This window comes from Triturus cristatus, chromosome 10 (genome assembly GCF_964204655.1).
Source record: "Triturus cristatus chromosome 10, aTriCri1.1, whole genome shotgun sequence".
Lineage (NCBI taxonomy): Eukaryota > Metazoa > Chordata > Amphibia > Caudata > Salamandridae > Triturus > Triturus cristatus.
This window is the reverse complement of record NC_140593.1, coordinates 572,839,304-572,855,957: the sequence shown is the minus strand read 5'-3', so window position 1 is coordinate 572,855,957 and position 16,654 is coordinate 572,839,304. Positions and strand designations below refer to the sequence as shown.

At 43.3% G+C, this 16,654-nt stretch overlaps 1 protein-coding gene across 1 annotated transcript in view; it reads right to left on the bottom strand.

Annotated features, from left to right (window-relative positions):
* LOC146789754 (BOS complex subunit NOMO1-like) overlaps positions 1-8,192 on the bottom strand; it is a 343,657-nt gene extending 335,465 nt beyond the window's left edge. Inside the window, exon 1 of the mRNA XM_085632091.1 lies at positions 7,922-8,192. Within this exon, the coding sequence (XP_085488217.1) occupies positions 7,922-8,059 (138 nt within the window). The 5' untranslated portion in view covers positions 8,060-8,192. The remainder of the gene's footprint in view (positions 1-7,921) is intronic.
* Positions 8,193-16,654: the final 8,462 nt, after the last annotated feature.

Genomic DNA, 16,654 nt, shown 5'->3' with positions numbered 1-16,654 from the left:
ATCGTAAGCCCCTATTGACAGCGTTTCCGCAGCTGAGATTACGATGTCCATTTCCAACAGCCATTCCGCGTCAGCCTGTCTTACACGGAAAGGCTGTCGCAGAGTGACTTTGGGGCCACTGGCAAGGACCCCTAGACCCTGTGGCCTATGGTTGGTGGCCGAGGGGCTTCCTAAGGTACCCCCCTGTAAAACCCTGCACTGTGTGGCAGGCACCGTCTGGTGCCTTCGACAGGGTGCAGGGTTTTCTGCACAAACCCTATTACCCCATAGGAGCCTGTTTTATGGCCGGTTCTCTGGCAAAACACAGGCTCCCATAGTGAACAATGGGACTCCGACCGAACAGTGTTTGTTCGCATCATAATCAGGCGGTCGGAACTGTTGCCTGCAAGTCGGTCAGTCCTGAATCCAAGAAGGTGTCGGGCATATTCCTTCCACCCAACATCGTAATAGCCCCATAGTGTTTAGAGAGGGAGCCTGGTTTTAGAACTGTATGGTATTTTCAATTGCTCAGCTCTGTTCAGCGCTCCCTGTGGAGCTTGCCATTTTTTCTCAGTCTCAGCAAAAACATAAGCAAGGTTCTAGAAGGCAGATTTTATATATACTAAAAATACTTTCTAAAGGATCCAGTTTTCAATGGAAATAAAGCACATGGAACCCTGACAGTTAACAGGGAGCAAGTGGTGAATATGAACAGGGACAAGTGAAGAAAGATTCATACATATGTGTAGCCATAATACTTTTAATGAAATCTGCATCCTCAGAATCTTTTTTGCGAATCATAAATATTTAAAATTCATTTTTCTAACAATAGAGAAAAACCTATAGCACTTGTTGTGCTTGATAATGTGTGTAAAGCGTTATCAATACTGCCTGTACTACACAGGATCAGCATACTCTATCATTCATTTGGTCTTACTAGTAGGTCAAATCTTTGATGTGCCAACCAATCATCATGATGAAGTGGAAGCTGCAAGCAGCCTTTTTCTCAGAATCACTTGTATCTTGTGTGGTAGTAATAAAGGGGTTAATAATCATTATAGGGTTCCTAAATACAGAGATCCAAAATCTTTGCACAAAGAAAGGCTTAATAATTAACTATTTGGCGGTTGTATGTTTTTTGTCCAAAGTTGCATTAATAGCAACACCCATACGGTGCACATGGTACCGATATATGAATCTGCAACTGACTGCATTCTAGAATGAATTTGAGCAATGAAATGAATATCACAGTACCATCCAAGATAGCACGAACAGATGTATTTCATTTAAAAATAATTTTCAGTGGACCAAATTTAACATGCAACCAGCCGCCAGTGAGGCCATTCATCAATTTTCCATGTGTTGAAGGTTCCCACCAGTATGAACATTCAAATATTTTTTTCATTTCCATGAATAGTATCCATACCATCAAAAAAACAGCAATGACAGGGTTTATATGTATACATGCGGTGACCAAAGGTTGAATAACAGTGATGCTATTTACTTTCTTTCAATTTTCATGCATCCCACAAATTACGTATTTCAATAAGGGCATAGCATTGGGATTAGAAATGGAGCTTCCATTCTTGAGGTCACCTTTTGTCTACAGTATGTTAAATACCACCCTTTACAGGTGCAGCCTAGCTGCACATTACATTGTATACGCAAGGCTATAATTGGATTTCTTTTTTTAAATCACCATTACAAAATATATAAATACATAATAGTTCTGTAGGCTGATACAAAATGTGAAGAACATTTCAAACAAGTAATGGCTTAGGAGGAGCAAATCAAAAGGGGGGGAATGAGTGACAGAGTTTGACTGAAAGAGCAATTTTTGTATTAGTGTATTTATGACATGAGCTCTGCCAAACAGCTAATGCTGTCTGTAGCCAGATCAAATGACTATGTCTGGAGCAAACCCCATGTATAATCAAGGGAACCAGACAACAATTGAAAGAAGGTAATCCTGTACTTGATCCAGAAAGGTACAGTCTAACCACAATCTCAGGTTTCTGTCAAAGCTATGGTGTGTTCAATGTAATGAATTCTGAAGCACAATTTCACGAAACTAGCAACAAGTTCTGCCCCTTCGGCTCCCCATCACTTCTTCAGTAAGTACACATGAGCATAATGAAAATAATGGGTGACCAATCGCACTTGGTTTAATGAACCTCCCTTCATTATTTTCCCAATTTTAAAGGAACATCAAGGTACGCTAGGAAAAAACCAGTAAGAATATGAATTTATCTTAGAATCTCATGATTACTGGGACTAGGGCGAATCCTAACCTGAAAGTCGAAAGGGACACAGAATAATCAATTACTTCAAATAAGCGGAATAGATAAGCGCCATTGACAGGTTTAGAAATAAAGTCGCGGTAGTTACACCACCTGGCCTAGGAGCTCTACTGGGTTTACTAGAGAAAAATAGCTGACATATAATACTTACTGTCAACTGCATTATATTAAGACTGTGTACTTGAGCTATAGCTTGATCTTCACTAATCAGCTAAGTAATCATAGCAAATACAGCTTCAAAAAACTGCATTGTTCCGCATGTCACAAAATCTTTTAGCAGTATCTTTTCTCCTGATTATGGATGTTGAATTATGCTTCACGTGAGAACATTTCCAGATGTAGCAATTCAAACAAGGATGAGGTACTCCCCTCTTTCCCACAGTTAGAGATTTTAATTATTTTCAGTGAAGACTTGTAAGATCCTATCGATTTGCGTTTGAGATTGTTATTTTGTCGATAGGTGAACAAGGGAAGTTCTTGAAAAATATTTGATAATTAAGAATTTAAAGTAATTTCCAAATGGTTTGTTTAATATATGTATTTTGTGAGGAAACTTTAGAGACAATTACTAGTCTTGAAGCTTTTGCTTTACATTATATGATTCTTTATTCATGTAATTTGTATTGGTAAACTATTTATAGAAAACTTTTGCTGTCCTTTCCAATATGTCCTCATCTGAAATTATTTGTTTCAAAATCATAAATTGTGAAGCTGCAAGATGATTCTTGAGACAGAAGTTATGGAAGCTTGAATAAGCAAATGACTGTTTCACCAAATACTTGCTTAAAACACCTAAGTTATAAGTTTCGTTTTGACAACTCAATTGAAAGAAACAAAATACTGGAAATGATAGCAAATAAGCCCACATGATATACCTACAAAACGATTGCCTTTAGAAAGGCAAACACCTACTGAATTATTTGATCAATTCAAGTTCTAAGAAGCTTTTAAAAGAAAGAGGCATTTTTTCAACACCCTGGACAAAGTAAGTTCACAGGTCATCAACCCTGTGGCACCTACTTTTCTTTTGATACAGTGAATCTAGCAGTGCAGTTGTGTTTAGACTTCTTTTCAAGCATGGAGGTCACCTTACTGGGTTGCCCATTATTTTGTTCCATTCAGGCGTGTACAATACATAATTACAGATATTTAATTCATCGTTATTATTTCAATCCCTCCTGTGGACTAAGTCGATGTGGCGTTTCACGTTTTGCTGTGGTTGCAGATAGTCTTGCAAGCTTTTGATATATATGAATTTTGCCTCTTCCTATATAACAACCTCTTGTTTTGGAGGTTTTTTCTATGTTTATCTTTACAGACCGTTACAATCTATCACCCATCATGATCTACTTTGTTACATAGGAATTTTCATGAAAAACGCTCAGACAGTTTACATTCTTCAATTGCTGGCTTTGTAATTTTCGTACAGGCTATGCAGAGTTTGTACCACCTTTGGGTGTGTAAACTGTACATACAGACTCTGAACTTAATAAAGATTAGGTGGTAATAATCCAAGTGCCAACTCCTTTGCTTTCCTTTACAGATTGTAACACTTTACCATGTGGGTCTCTAACGTGGATTGTTAGAAATTGGGTTCCAAGCTGGCTAGGGTATGCACCAAAGCCAGGCAAAACCCACCACTCCAGTCAGGGCAGAGCAATTAGGCTTATCCCAGAGGCAATGTGTAAAGCATTTGCACAACACACTCAAACAACAGTGACACACTATGCAAACCACAAAAGAGACTCCACACAAGGTTATATAAAAATATCCTTTGTATTATTCAAAAACACATTAGACCATAATTACATATATGACTGTGCCACTAGGCACTTGACATGAAGTCACAGGGATTACACAAATCATTTTGTCAATTGGGCAATTGTCGTAACTTCCTCAGCAGTGAACTACAGTAAATACTTGTAGAGTGAACACGATCGAAATATCCTTACTGACAATGTAACACCACATATATCCACATCAGGGCATAAACTGTAAGGTATGACACATGAATCATAAGCAGGCTATGAGTTAGAACAACAGTAAGAGTGGCACCTGAGCTCCTTCGACAAGGCAAGCAGTACTGTCTTTCTCCTTGTAGGTTCCTGGGCTACCTGCCCGCCTACACTGTGGAATCCATTGATTCAGGAAGGTTCCTTCCCCCACAGGGATCTTCAATACTACTCTTTCCCAATGAGGAGTGGGGGACGTCTGTCAAGGTTTCCCCTTTACACCGCAAAAAGTGAGGGGCAACTGCCCATGACAAGGGGCGCATCAGCCAATAACATGGGAGAGGGGCCCGGCCGCTACTTCAGGCCAATGGGGCCAGTCATGCCCCCCCTCCCCGTATGCCTGCAATCTTCAGGCTTCCCCCTAACAGGAGGCAAAGAATCACCCAGGGCAGCTGCTATCACTCAAACAGTACCTCTACCGGCCGAACAGGACTTCCTGCAGTCCTCGACCAGGTCACGGGCAATGCAGCCCCTCCAGGCACTCTGTAGAAGAAATAAAGGGGCTCCGGGCAATGTAAACTCTTGTGGACCCCTCCGTACACAGTGGAGCAATAGGTGGCGGCGGGGAAGCAAGCCCTACCACGCACGCCAACTTCCTTCATGCAGCAGCACCCGCTTCCTCAGGGAGGGCGTGGCCCACAGCGTCAATGCCCGACGTGCTGGGATTGGCTCTTTTCCTGCAGTTGCTCTCTTCGTTCTCTGGTTCCTTCTGCAGCTTCACACAGCGCTCTGTCTCGAAGGAAAGCCGACCAGGGTTTTGGAACGGCGACGCGACCCCCGTTATACTGCAGTCGGGAGCCCACGAGGCTCCAGTCCCTTCCGGGGGGCGGCTGGGCCCAACCCCTTCTGAAATCAGAAGGAACTCCATGACCGAGATTCCAAACTGCTTGGGCGTGGCCTCGCAGCCCAGGGCCACGTAGCAGAGCACCGGCTGTAGGCCCACATAAACAAAGGCTGGCAATACTCCCCTCCCATTGTTCAAGTCCCAGAGGACAGGACGGCGCTGCCCACACTGCAGGGCAAGAAAAGCACTCCTCTCCGGGGTTTAGCACCAAGTGAGTCCACTCCTTTTGCAAATGAGTTATAGGCACCTAACATACGCTATTATCACACAGTCAGGCAAGCACGCAGGGCCCCTTAGCAGAGGGCAGAACCTTCAGCCATCCAGCAGGCTAGTCCTAAACAGCAGTTCCTCTTGGCACACAGCAGTCCATACAGTGTCTTCTTTTTATCATGGGGTCACAGCCCCTGGACTTATAGTGCCAATGTCTTTGTTCTGGGGGGCACTTCAAACACTATACTGAAGTGCACAACAACCCCATTCACATTTCCAGCCCAGGCCCCAGACACACCACAGTGGGGTGGAGCCAGCTTTGTAGAAGGCAGGCACAGTGCTATTCAGGTGCAGGTGCAACTCCTCCCACCACTCCAAATGCAGGCCAGGTCTATTCAGGTGCAATGGAAACTCCTCCCGCAACTCTAAATTCAGCCATGGTCTATTCAGCCTAGCACTGACTCACCCAGGAAAGGCAGGACACACCTCAACCCCCCTTGTAACTGTCTAGAGTGAATGTACAGCCCCTCTCTCCTGTCAGTCAAAACCAGACGGTCAATACACATCCAGGCAGGGCACAAAGACACAAGCACACAGAAATGCCCACTTCTATAAGTGCTTTTCTAAAATAGTAATAATAAATCTGCTTTCACCAATAAGCAGGATTTATCACTATTACACCAAACATGGTTGCGCTACCCCTCTCATGTCAGGAATTACCACTGATCCACATATCAGGGAATCCCCAAAGCAACCCTATGAGAGAGCAGCCTCACAGCAGTGAGAAATCAAATAGGCTGTTTGTCACTACCAGGACATGCCACACAGTTAAGCCACATGTCCTACCTTTTACCTACACAGCACCCTGCCCATAGGGCTAGCTGAGGCCTAGAGGTGACTTTTTTGTAGTAAAAGGGGAGTTGCAGACATGGCAACCACTTCACCATGCCACATGACTTCGGCAGTAAACTGTGCGTGCAGGCCCTGCAGAGGCCTGAGAAAGGTTTGAAAGGCTACTTCGGTGGGCAGCGCGGCAACCCTACTAGTAGCATTTAATTTACAGGCCCTAGGTATATGGGATACCCCTATATAAGGGACTTACAGGTAAATTAAATATGCCAAACAGGCTTAGACTGGTCTTACCAAGCTTACAAGAAAGAGCACATGCACTTTAGCAATGATCAGCAGTGGTAAAGTGCCCAGAGTTAGAAAACTACCATTAACAGCTCAGAAAAAAATACAGGAGGAAGGCAAAAAGTTCTGAGATGTCCCTGAAAAAAGGGCCATGTCCAACATTGATAAATTCTCACTCGCTCTATAACACTGAGATATTTCATATTTTTTCCTGCCCGATATAGTATATATGCTGTGGGTTGCCCCTGGTATGCAGTGTTTCGACCAACTCTGGGTGAGTTCATTATAAACTCTATGCACCCCCTGTACCCTTTGTTAACAATTCTTTATTTGCTAATATTTTTGTTTGGTCTGTTTAACTAACGGGATTCTAAACACTGAACTATCACGATCTCTTTGGGTTAAAAAAAAAAAAGGGTACATCTATTGTAAAAAGGTATGAGAAGCTCTGTAAATAACGTATCTATCATATTATCATTCCTCTATGATGCCTTATTGTGTGTTACATTTTATCATTTATAGACTTCTTTCAGCGAGACGGAATTCATTCACTAAGAGGCTGTGAGTAAATTGATTTTCGGCTGCGTGTAAGGTTATTCTGTTTTTAGTTTTGATGGCTTTGCAATAAACTCAGTCATAGTAGTGCAAAATGTTGACTGCAATTAAAAAGGCTTATCATGGGTTACTTGGTTTTAATTGGAAACTAACACTCGACCATTAAAGCAGCGAACGTTTCAGGTGCTTAGACAATTGTCCCCACAGCCTTATGTTTACTCATTTACACTCCCTAGTGGTACCTTTGTACTTATTAAGGACCGTGTTTACGCGGCACACCACCGTTCATTAACTAGGCTTAGCAGTAGGGTATAAAACATAGAACAGCATTACTAACCCGCCACTTGTCACAGTCTCTAACACATCAAAGTTAAGAAACTTTTGTGATGTACCCAACATGATAGCACAACAACTTCCGCCCAACCATTTGGATTCACTTGAGGTGTCCACTAAACGTTTTACACATCCTGTTGTTTGTGGCTTACCTCTCTTCGTTTAGTAATAACCCCAAATCTTCTCAGACACCCTCAGCAGTAGTAAAATAAGCATCTTCCGACGTACTATCTTTCCCCTAAAGACAGTTTAAGGGTACACCATCTATTCTTATAATTTGAACCCTATATTCGAGGATTTTGTTAGCTTTTGTGTGCCAGCCAGTGCAAGGCTCCCTTCTCTGCTAATAGTAACCGGGTTAGCAGGGGTCAATACTAACAGATGGCACTGTCGACTTCATTGCTGACTGTGCACTCGGATGATAGAAGTGTTTATCATAGTGTGCAGTGGTGGTGGGCGGAAGGCTGCTTTCAGGACTACCATGCAGTGTGTTGAGGTCTGTACTGTCAGCACGACTACAGACTTGCAGACTGCTCTGTACAGGAAGCACTCACCTCTATCAGAGAATAATTGATCTCCACGTCAGACTTGACAAATCCTCCGCAGCCCACTACGATGTCATCTGCGCCCCGGACAGGATGCCAAAAACAAAAGGAGACTGCCGTGAGGAGCGGTAGCGTCAGGCACCACATCTTCGCCTCTGCTGGGGCTGCTACAGCTGAAGAAGCAACCTCCGAACCCTACTCTACCCTCGTGCCCTGGTGCCGGCTCCTTCCGGATACTGACACTGGCCGCTGTCATTCACCATGTGAACTATGGACACAGAAGACGCACTAGTGTTTCAGTCGCAGGGAGACGTAACTTTTACAGTGAGTGTTAAAGGCGGCCATTTTAGAATGCCAATAAATAGTTTAAAATCAGCAGAATACTGTCAGAAAAATTAACAATAGGCTAGAAATGTTTTATATTGACATTTTAACGTTTGTCGTTTTCAAAATAATAATATTTAGTGAGTAAAAATAATATATACAACACAAACATCTCATAAAAAATGTTTTGACCTTTTAGCTTGTTACCAGGTTATTTATAACATGTTGTAAACGGGCTTCTTGAAACAATGTTAACGTTTCCTTTTTAAATCGCTCTTTTACTAAGGTTAGATCTTTTTTCTGTTTCTATCGTCAGTCAAGTGGTGATAATAGACATTTCCCGTGGGCCCTCTCGCCAGAGAAAATAAAGCCCTTTAATGATACCCCTTGGGTACTACAAGATGCATAGTAGTGATTGTACCCTTAAGGCTTCAGTTTATGCAGGGCGCATATGTGAGTAAATGTAGCTAGGTCATCCTTTTATTTACACTTACTATTCCGTCTTTATTCATTTTGATTTATTTTGTGATTTTATATAGCACGGACATGGTCCATAGGCATCAGAGCCGGAGGCGCAACTAGAGCCAAATTTGGGGGGGGGGGGGAGATTAAGAAAAAATTTCGGGAGGGGCGGGGGCTGATTCTTCCAGCAGTAGGAAGTGTGGAGATGCAGGCGCTCTAAGAAGGGGTGAACAAGCATTGGCATAGCTAATAGGTCTCGCCTTTGGGACCTTATAAGTAACCTTATAAATAGTTAAGGCTCCCAGTTTTCCGTTTTTACTGATTTTTACAGATAAATTCAGACAGAAAACATTTATTTTCTTGTTGGTATTTATTTTTAAATGTGGATAAAATCGGAAATTGGGTTGCTTTTTGAGTAATTCTAAATACTGTCTACCATGACTGCCAGGCCAATAACTGTGTGGATTGATAGGTAAGGGGGCTAAAAAAGGAATTTTAGTAAAGAGGCTTTGATAGCAATAGATATGCATTAGGTTGAGACCGAAATATGCATATTTTCTTATAAGTAGTTTGATTTATTTTTTGTGGGTGTACAAAATTGAAACCTATTTGGCATTTAAGCATGAGTGTATATTTAACAGTTAAATAAATGTGGGAATATTCAAGCAGAATACAGTTACAGGCAACGGCGGATGTAGCGGTGTAGTCTATATTCATGGGCCTTAGCGTAGGCTAGGCCCCGGAAGCACCCACACATATTGTATTGCTGCAGCGCGGAGTGCAAAATCCCTCTCTACCGTCACGGACCAAAAGATCTCACATACACACACTATCCATACATTCGCTGGTGGGGCCCATAACACCAACATTCACTCACCATCAGTCCGTACGAGAGGCGATTATCCTTCCAAGCGCTGGAAATGAGGGGAAAAAATACCACTTTTACCCTAATGAGCAACAAATCTACACAACCTTCTAATACTCATTAGGCCCTGGATTTCACCTTTGGTATTCCTCTCATAAACGGGACGGATCAGTTAGTTGTAGGTTTAAGTGATTTTCTAACTCTCTAATTAACCTTTTCATTCCCACATTTCAATGAATAAACAACCCAACTCATTTCTGTAGATGTTCAAATTAAATTTTATATTAATATTGCAAATTAAATCATTCATTTGATCAAGTTGCCATTCATATTTACCTATTCTGGCTAAAGTCGTCCTCTATGTCAAATCTGGCAGTCTCGCAAATCTATGCCCATCAATTTTAGTAGGTTCAGTTCATCAGGAGTTTGGGCATTAATTCCGTCCGTCAAAGATTCAGGCTAACAGCTGTCCTGCAGTGTCACCGTCCTCTCCGTCAGCATATCATCAGGAAATTGAAGGAGCGACTCCCAACCTCTCTATTCTATGGGTTTTTATAATAATTTCAATAACAAAATGTAACAAAAATGAGTTTTAAACTGTTCTGATTGGCTGATCAGGGGTCGTCCTACAAAGTTCTCATAAGGTTTAGTCCATGGTGTCAGCAAACTTGCTGGTTCCGGTTTTTTAAAGAAAGTCTTTTGTCTGTAGTGTTGGCACTATTCCCAGTGCGACCTTGATAAGTACAGCTTGCTTGGGGTCAGGACGAGGCCATTGTTGCTCATCTTAGCGCAGGCGCACTTCACCCAAGCCTTGTTCAGCGTTGGCAGTTGGGTTAGGCACCAAAGGCAGCCATCGTTCAATAGGCCAAAATGGTCAACTTAAGCAGAGAAACGTAATTTAGTTCACATAATTAATTAAGCCATGCAGATGCAGATCCCACGTGTAATTCATATATTAGTAAGGTTGGTAAATATTTTCCACATCACTCCAATCCATTAGTTCGATTATAATTAATTAATTAATCTAATTAATAAAATATCATGCAAAATGGGGTGGGTATACACATTTATGCATAACCCGCTCCAGCAGTATCACTCTCTGGCCAGGCGTGGCCAGAGAGCTTAAATAAAGGGGCCAGGGTAGCTCGGGACGCCCGGCTGGCACCAGTTACCACAGTGTGTTGGTGTCATATTATTTACAGGCTGCTGCGCCCCTACGCATTGTGTGCCCCATGCGGAAGCCCTGCTGCCCCACGACAGCGGACACAGTGACCGCACTTTCCTGCTGTGTTCCCTTTGTATTAAGCCCTGCTGACCCACGACACTGGCGACGAGGGTGGGATACGCTGTGTCCCCAAGGAGAAGCACACGGTCTCCGATCAGCCCAGTGTGAAGCGAGAAACCAAAACCGCAGCTCGCAGAAGCGGTGTAGGAGATACAATTGGCCGAGCAGAAGAGACGCCAGAAAGACTTACTGGCGGTAAGCAACGACAAGCAGCAACCCCCAGCGCCCGCAGGATCACTGTGTCACCATCACCTACACGCAGCGTGCTGATGCTCCCGGCAGTGTTATAAGGAACAAGGGTACCCCTTATGCGAACCTGGGGTGATACAATGTGGAAAAAACAATGGTTCGGGTTGGCCTGAGAAGGTCCAGTGACATGAACAAGCCCTTAGGAGGGCGAAATGATTAGGTATAGGTACAAGGACTCACAATTGGAGAATGATACTTAATATAGAGGAACAAGGGACAAGGGGGGTCAGTGTATGACACTTATTTATTGAATAAAGATTGAATTCAAAAGTGCTCACATATTTAGTGACAAGAAAGCGTGACATGCAGGTGAGGGTGGGGTCTTTAAAAGAGAACATCGCATTGGCAACAATTGAGAACCATTTTAAATTAAATTAGTACAAAATAGGTTCGAGTTGCATAGGGTCGACGGCGTTTCGAACTCAGTTATTTGAGTTCATCATCAGGACAAAATGTGAGCATATGAACTCTAAAGGTGAGAAAATTACAGAAAAACCAAATCAATAACAAATAATCAAAACATAAATTAGTCCCTGAACTTTAAAAAGCATCACAAGCAATTAATGAGCGTTACATAGTGTTCTCCAAAAAAGTGATGCAATTACACAAAAAATGAAAAAACGGTAACCTGGCAGAGTCAGCAGGGTAATGGAACTGAGCAGTCTATTGCCTTGAAGGAATGCGCAATTAGATGAATAGCTAAAAAGTGACGAGGTAACTTGTAGCGCTAGGGGCGGAGATGGGGGCATCTTAACGCGCGCATGAAGTGAAACACTTACTGAGTATATGAGCGATAGAGTGAACGGTTAGTCGTCAGCGAAAACCGAGTTCGTCGCGGGAGTGGACCTCTTGATTCGAAAACATTAGTCTAGAAAAATGGGGTGACTATGGGTTACAGCTGGACAAGGCACTTGGTGATTGAAGTAAGAATAGGGGAAGGTGTTAGTATTGGTATCCCCATTGGTAGAATTTCCTGCGTGTTTGTCGCTCCCCTGGGGGGAGGTTGTACCTGGGCCTCCCTCTGCCTCGACCTCTGCCTCTCGGTCTCTCCCCTGTGAATGTTTGGCCTCTCTCTAAAAAATTGGGGTTGTATGTAGAGGAGCTAGTACCTTCCCCGGGATCAGAGTTTTCGGATTCTAGAGAGGAGGTTGAGAAAGTGACTGGTTGCCTATTTCTGAATCTACCCCAAGTGCCTGTTGGGTACCTCTGTTGATCTTGGTTGTTTTGAGTAAAGAAGTCTTCTCTGAGGTAAGGGTAGGTTTGTTCTTTGTTGTAGGTCCTAATGTCCTTTGTCACTTTGGTTGACTTTTTATGGTGTTCAAAGTTTTGGAAGTCAACAATGGTTCGTTCTAGTTTCTCCAGGGCTGATTTGGCATCTGCTAGGCTGTCTAGTTCTAAGATTGCCTTTTCCAGTTCTCGGATTTCTAGTAGTTCTTTTCTACTGTGTTCTAATGCAGTGTCAATACCTAGCACCATCCAGTGGCGGGAACACGTGGTGCCAATGTGGGCGAAACCGTTCTTAAATTTTGGGTCTTGTAGGAAAATTGCAGGGATGTTGCGTACTTGCAAACCTACTGGTATGATGTCTGCCTTCAGATATTCCGTAAGCATACGGGCGTGTAGTTCAGTACGTATGTGTTTCTTTTTTAGTCTTTCTAGACTAGTGAGTTTTTCACTTGCTACATTAGAGGGAGTGTTGTTAGCTGGTATCGGAGTATGGAACAATGAAGGACCATTAATCAATCTTGTTATATATTCCTCGGTATAGGTTGGGATAGTAGGTGTAGACATATTCTAGAACCGAGGTAGGGCTTCTGGCTGGCCTGAAAATTGGGGTGATGTGCATAGATCAAGGGAGGGGACAGAGTAATTTCTTTATAGTATAACTTAATAGAACCACTAAATAGTGGAACCCTTGCAGTGAAGCCACTGCACGTACGAGTGTTATAAGGAACAAGGGTACCCCTTATGCGAACCTGGGGTGATACAATGTGGAAAAAACAATGGTTCGGGTTGGCCTGAGAAGGTCCAGTGACATGAACAAGCCCTTAGGAGGGCGAAATGATTAGGTATAGGTACAAGGACTCACAATTGGAGAATGATACTTAATATAGAGGAACAAGGGACAAGGGGGGTCAGTGTATGACACTTATTTATTGAATAAAGATTGAATTCAAAAGTGCTCACATATTTAGTGACAAGAAAGCGTGACATGCAGGTGAGGGTGGGGTCTTTAAAAGAGAACATCGCATTGGCAACAATTGAGAACCATTTTAAATTAAATTAGTACAAAATAGGTTCGAGTTGCATAGGGTCGACGGCGTTTCGAACTCAGTTATTTGAGTTCATCATCAGGACAAAATGTGAGCATATGAACTCTAAAGGTGAGAAAATTACAGAAAAACCAAATCAATAACAAATAATCAAAACATAAATTAGTCCCTGAACTTTAAAAAGCATCACAAGCAATTAATGAGCGTTACATAGTGTTCTCCAAAAAAGTGATGCAATTACACAAAAAATGAAAAAACGGTAACCTGGCAGAGTCAGCAGGGTAATGGAACTGAGCAGTCTATTGCCTTGAAGGAATGCGCAATTAGATGAATAGCTAAAAAGTGACGAGGTAACTTGTAGCGCTAGGGGCGGAGATGGGGGCATCTTAACGCGCGCATGAAGTGAAACACTTACTGAGTATATGAGCGATAGAGTGAACGGTTAGTCGTCAGCGAAAACCGAGTTCGTCGCGGGAGTGGACCTCTTGATTCGAAAACATTAGTCTAGAAAAATGGGGTGACTATGGGTTACAGCTGGACAAGGCACTTGGTGATTGAAGTAAGAATAACGCGTGGTGTCAGGGTAGTGTAGACACTTACTGAAGTGATAGAATGGGTCCAGACTTCTCAATGAATGGAAGCGCGGTGTCAGTGCCGAAACATATTCAAGCAGGTATCAGGAGGAAGTTGCCTGAAGGAAAGGGGGGGTTTGTTAAGGGGGTGTGTACATGTAATTACGGGCCGGTGTCAAACTTTTAGAACGAAGACACTTACTTGAGTTAAGATTGTAATCATGCCTGCTCTGCGAGTTTAGGCGAGTTAGTTCGTTGCCGAGGAATTTAATCTGTAGGGGAGGATGCAGGAGGTTACCTTCAGGCGGATAATAGAACCGCGAGCAAGTGTAGGGAGGGGGTGTAGTTAGAAAAGTACTTACTTAATCCAAACGGCACTCGGTGCAATCAATGGGGGTCACGGGGAATGGAGCGAATCCTGTGTGCGTGTGGTTACGCGCAACGACTGGTCATGTGGTGGGAGGGGGGAGGTTTTTAAAGGGCACGGTTGCCATTGGTTACTCAAGGCGTCCGCAGCTGCGCTGATCGCAGGGTGTGAGGACCCAACAAGGGTAGTAGGCTCAATGTGTGCCTGTACGGAAATAAAACGCCAGCATGGATGGGACTGCTGGAGTTATTAATTAATGTCGCGGAGTATGATTCCATAGCGTGGTGAAACCTATTTGGAGAAGTCATAAGTCTGGGGTAAGGACTAACGGGCCAAGGGGGATGTGTGTTGGGTGGTTCAGTGGCTTAAAATGCAGCATTAATATCGTAAAAACGGCGTAGGTGTTCAAATACTTGCCCGCTTAGTCTACATTCAACTTATATTCAACTATATACAATTAGTACAGTAGGGAACAGAGAGGTTGCTTTACATACACAAGTACAGAAGTCTCAGGGTTGGCAAGAAGAGACTGGATTTTTACAGGAGTCAAAAGCATGTTTGAACACAGTAGGTGGTTACAGAATGGTTCTGTATTCGTCCAAAGTGTTAAGTCCTTGTTCAATGGAGCGGCATTTAAAAATCCATTTACATTCCATGCGGTTAAGGGTTTGCTGTTGATTTCCTCCTCTGTGGTTGTGTTGTAAGCTGTCAATCACTTGCCATGTGAAGTCAGATTCAGAGTGTCCTTTGGCCAGAAAATGTTCCACAAGTGGTGCTGTTTGTATTTTGCAGCGGATCCTGCTCCTATGTTGCGAGATCCTGGTCTTGATTTTCTGCGTGGTTTACAATTTTTCTCTAATTGTAATTCACAAAATGTGATCTACTGTATAAAATGTCCCTGCCAACTACTCTATATCGGGCAAACCACGCAGAAAATCAAGACCAGGATCTCGCAACATAGGAGCAGGATCCGCTGCAAAATACAAACAGCACCACTTGTGGAACATTTTCTGGCCAAAGGACACTCTGAATCTGACTTCACATGGCAAGTGATTGACAGCTTACAACACAACCACAGAGGAGGAAATCAACAGCAAACCCTTAACCGCATGGAATGTAAATGGATTTTTAAATGCCGCTCCATTGAACAAGGACTTAACACTTTGGACGAATACAGAACCATTCTGTAACCACCTACTGTGTTCAAACATGCTTTTGACTCCTGTAAAAATCCAGTCTCTTCTTGCCAACCCTGAGACTTCTGTACTTGTGTATGTAAAGCAACCTCTCTGTTCCCTACTGTACTAATTGTATATAGTTGAATATAAGTTGAATGTAGACTAAGCGGGCAAGTATTTGAACACCTACGCCGTTTTTACGATATTAATGCTGCATTTTAAGCCACTGAACCACCCAACACACATCCCCCTTGGCCCGTTAGTCCTTACCCCAGACTTATGACTTCTCCAAATAGGTTTCACCACGCTATGGAATCATACTCCGCGACATTAATTAATAACTCCAGCAGTCCCATCCATGCTGGCGTTTTATTTCCGTACAGGCACACATTGAGCCTACTACCCTTGTTGGGTCCTCACACCCTGCGATCAGCGCAGCTGCGGACGCCTTGAGTAACCAATGGCAACCGTGCCCTTTAAAAACCTCCCCCCTCCCACCACATGACCAGTCGTTGCGCGTAACCACACGCACACAGGATTCGCTCCATTCCCCGTGACCCCCATTGATTGCACCGAGTGCCGTTTGGATTAAGTAAGTACTTTTCTAACTACACCCCCTCCCTACACTTGCTCGCGGTTCTATTATCCGCCTGAAGGTAACCTCCTGCATCCTCCCCTACAGATTAAATTCCTCGGCAACGAACTAACTCGCCTAAACTCGCAGAGCAGGCATGATTACAATCTTAACTCAAGTAAGTGTCTTCGTTCTAAAAGTTTGACACCGGCCCGTAATTACATGTACACACCCCCTTAACAAACCCCCCCTTTCCTTCAGGCAACTTCCTCCTGATACCTGCTTGAATATGTTTCGGCACTGACACCGCGCTTCCATTCATTGAGAAGTCTGGACCCATTCTATCACTTCAGTAAGTGTCTACACTACCCTGACACCACGCGTTATTCTTACTTCAATCACCAAGTGCCTTGTCCAGCTGTAACCCATAGTCACCCCATTTTTCTAGACTAATGTTTTCGAATCAAGAGGTCCACTCCCGCGACGAACTCGGTTTTCGCTGACGACTAACCGTTCACTCTATCGCTCATATACTCAGTAAGTGTTTCACTTCATGCGCGCGTTAAGATGCCCCCATCTCCGCCCCTAGCGCT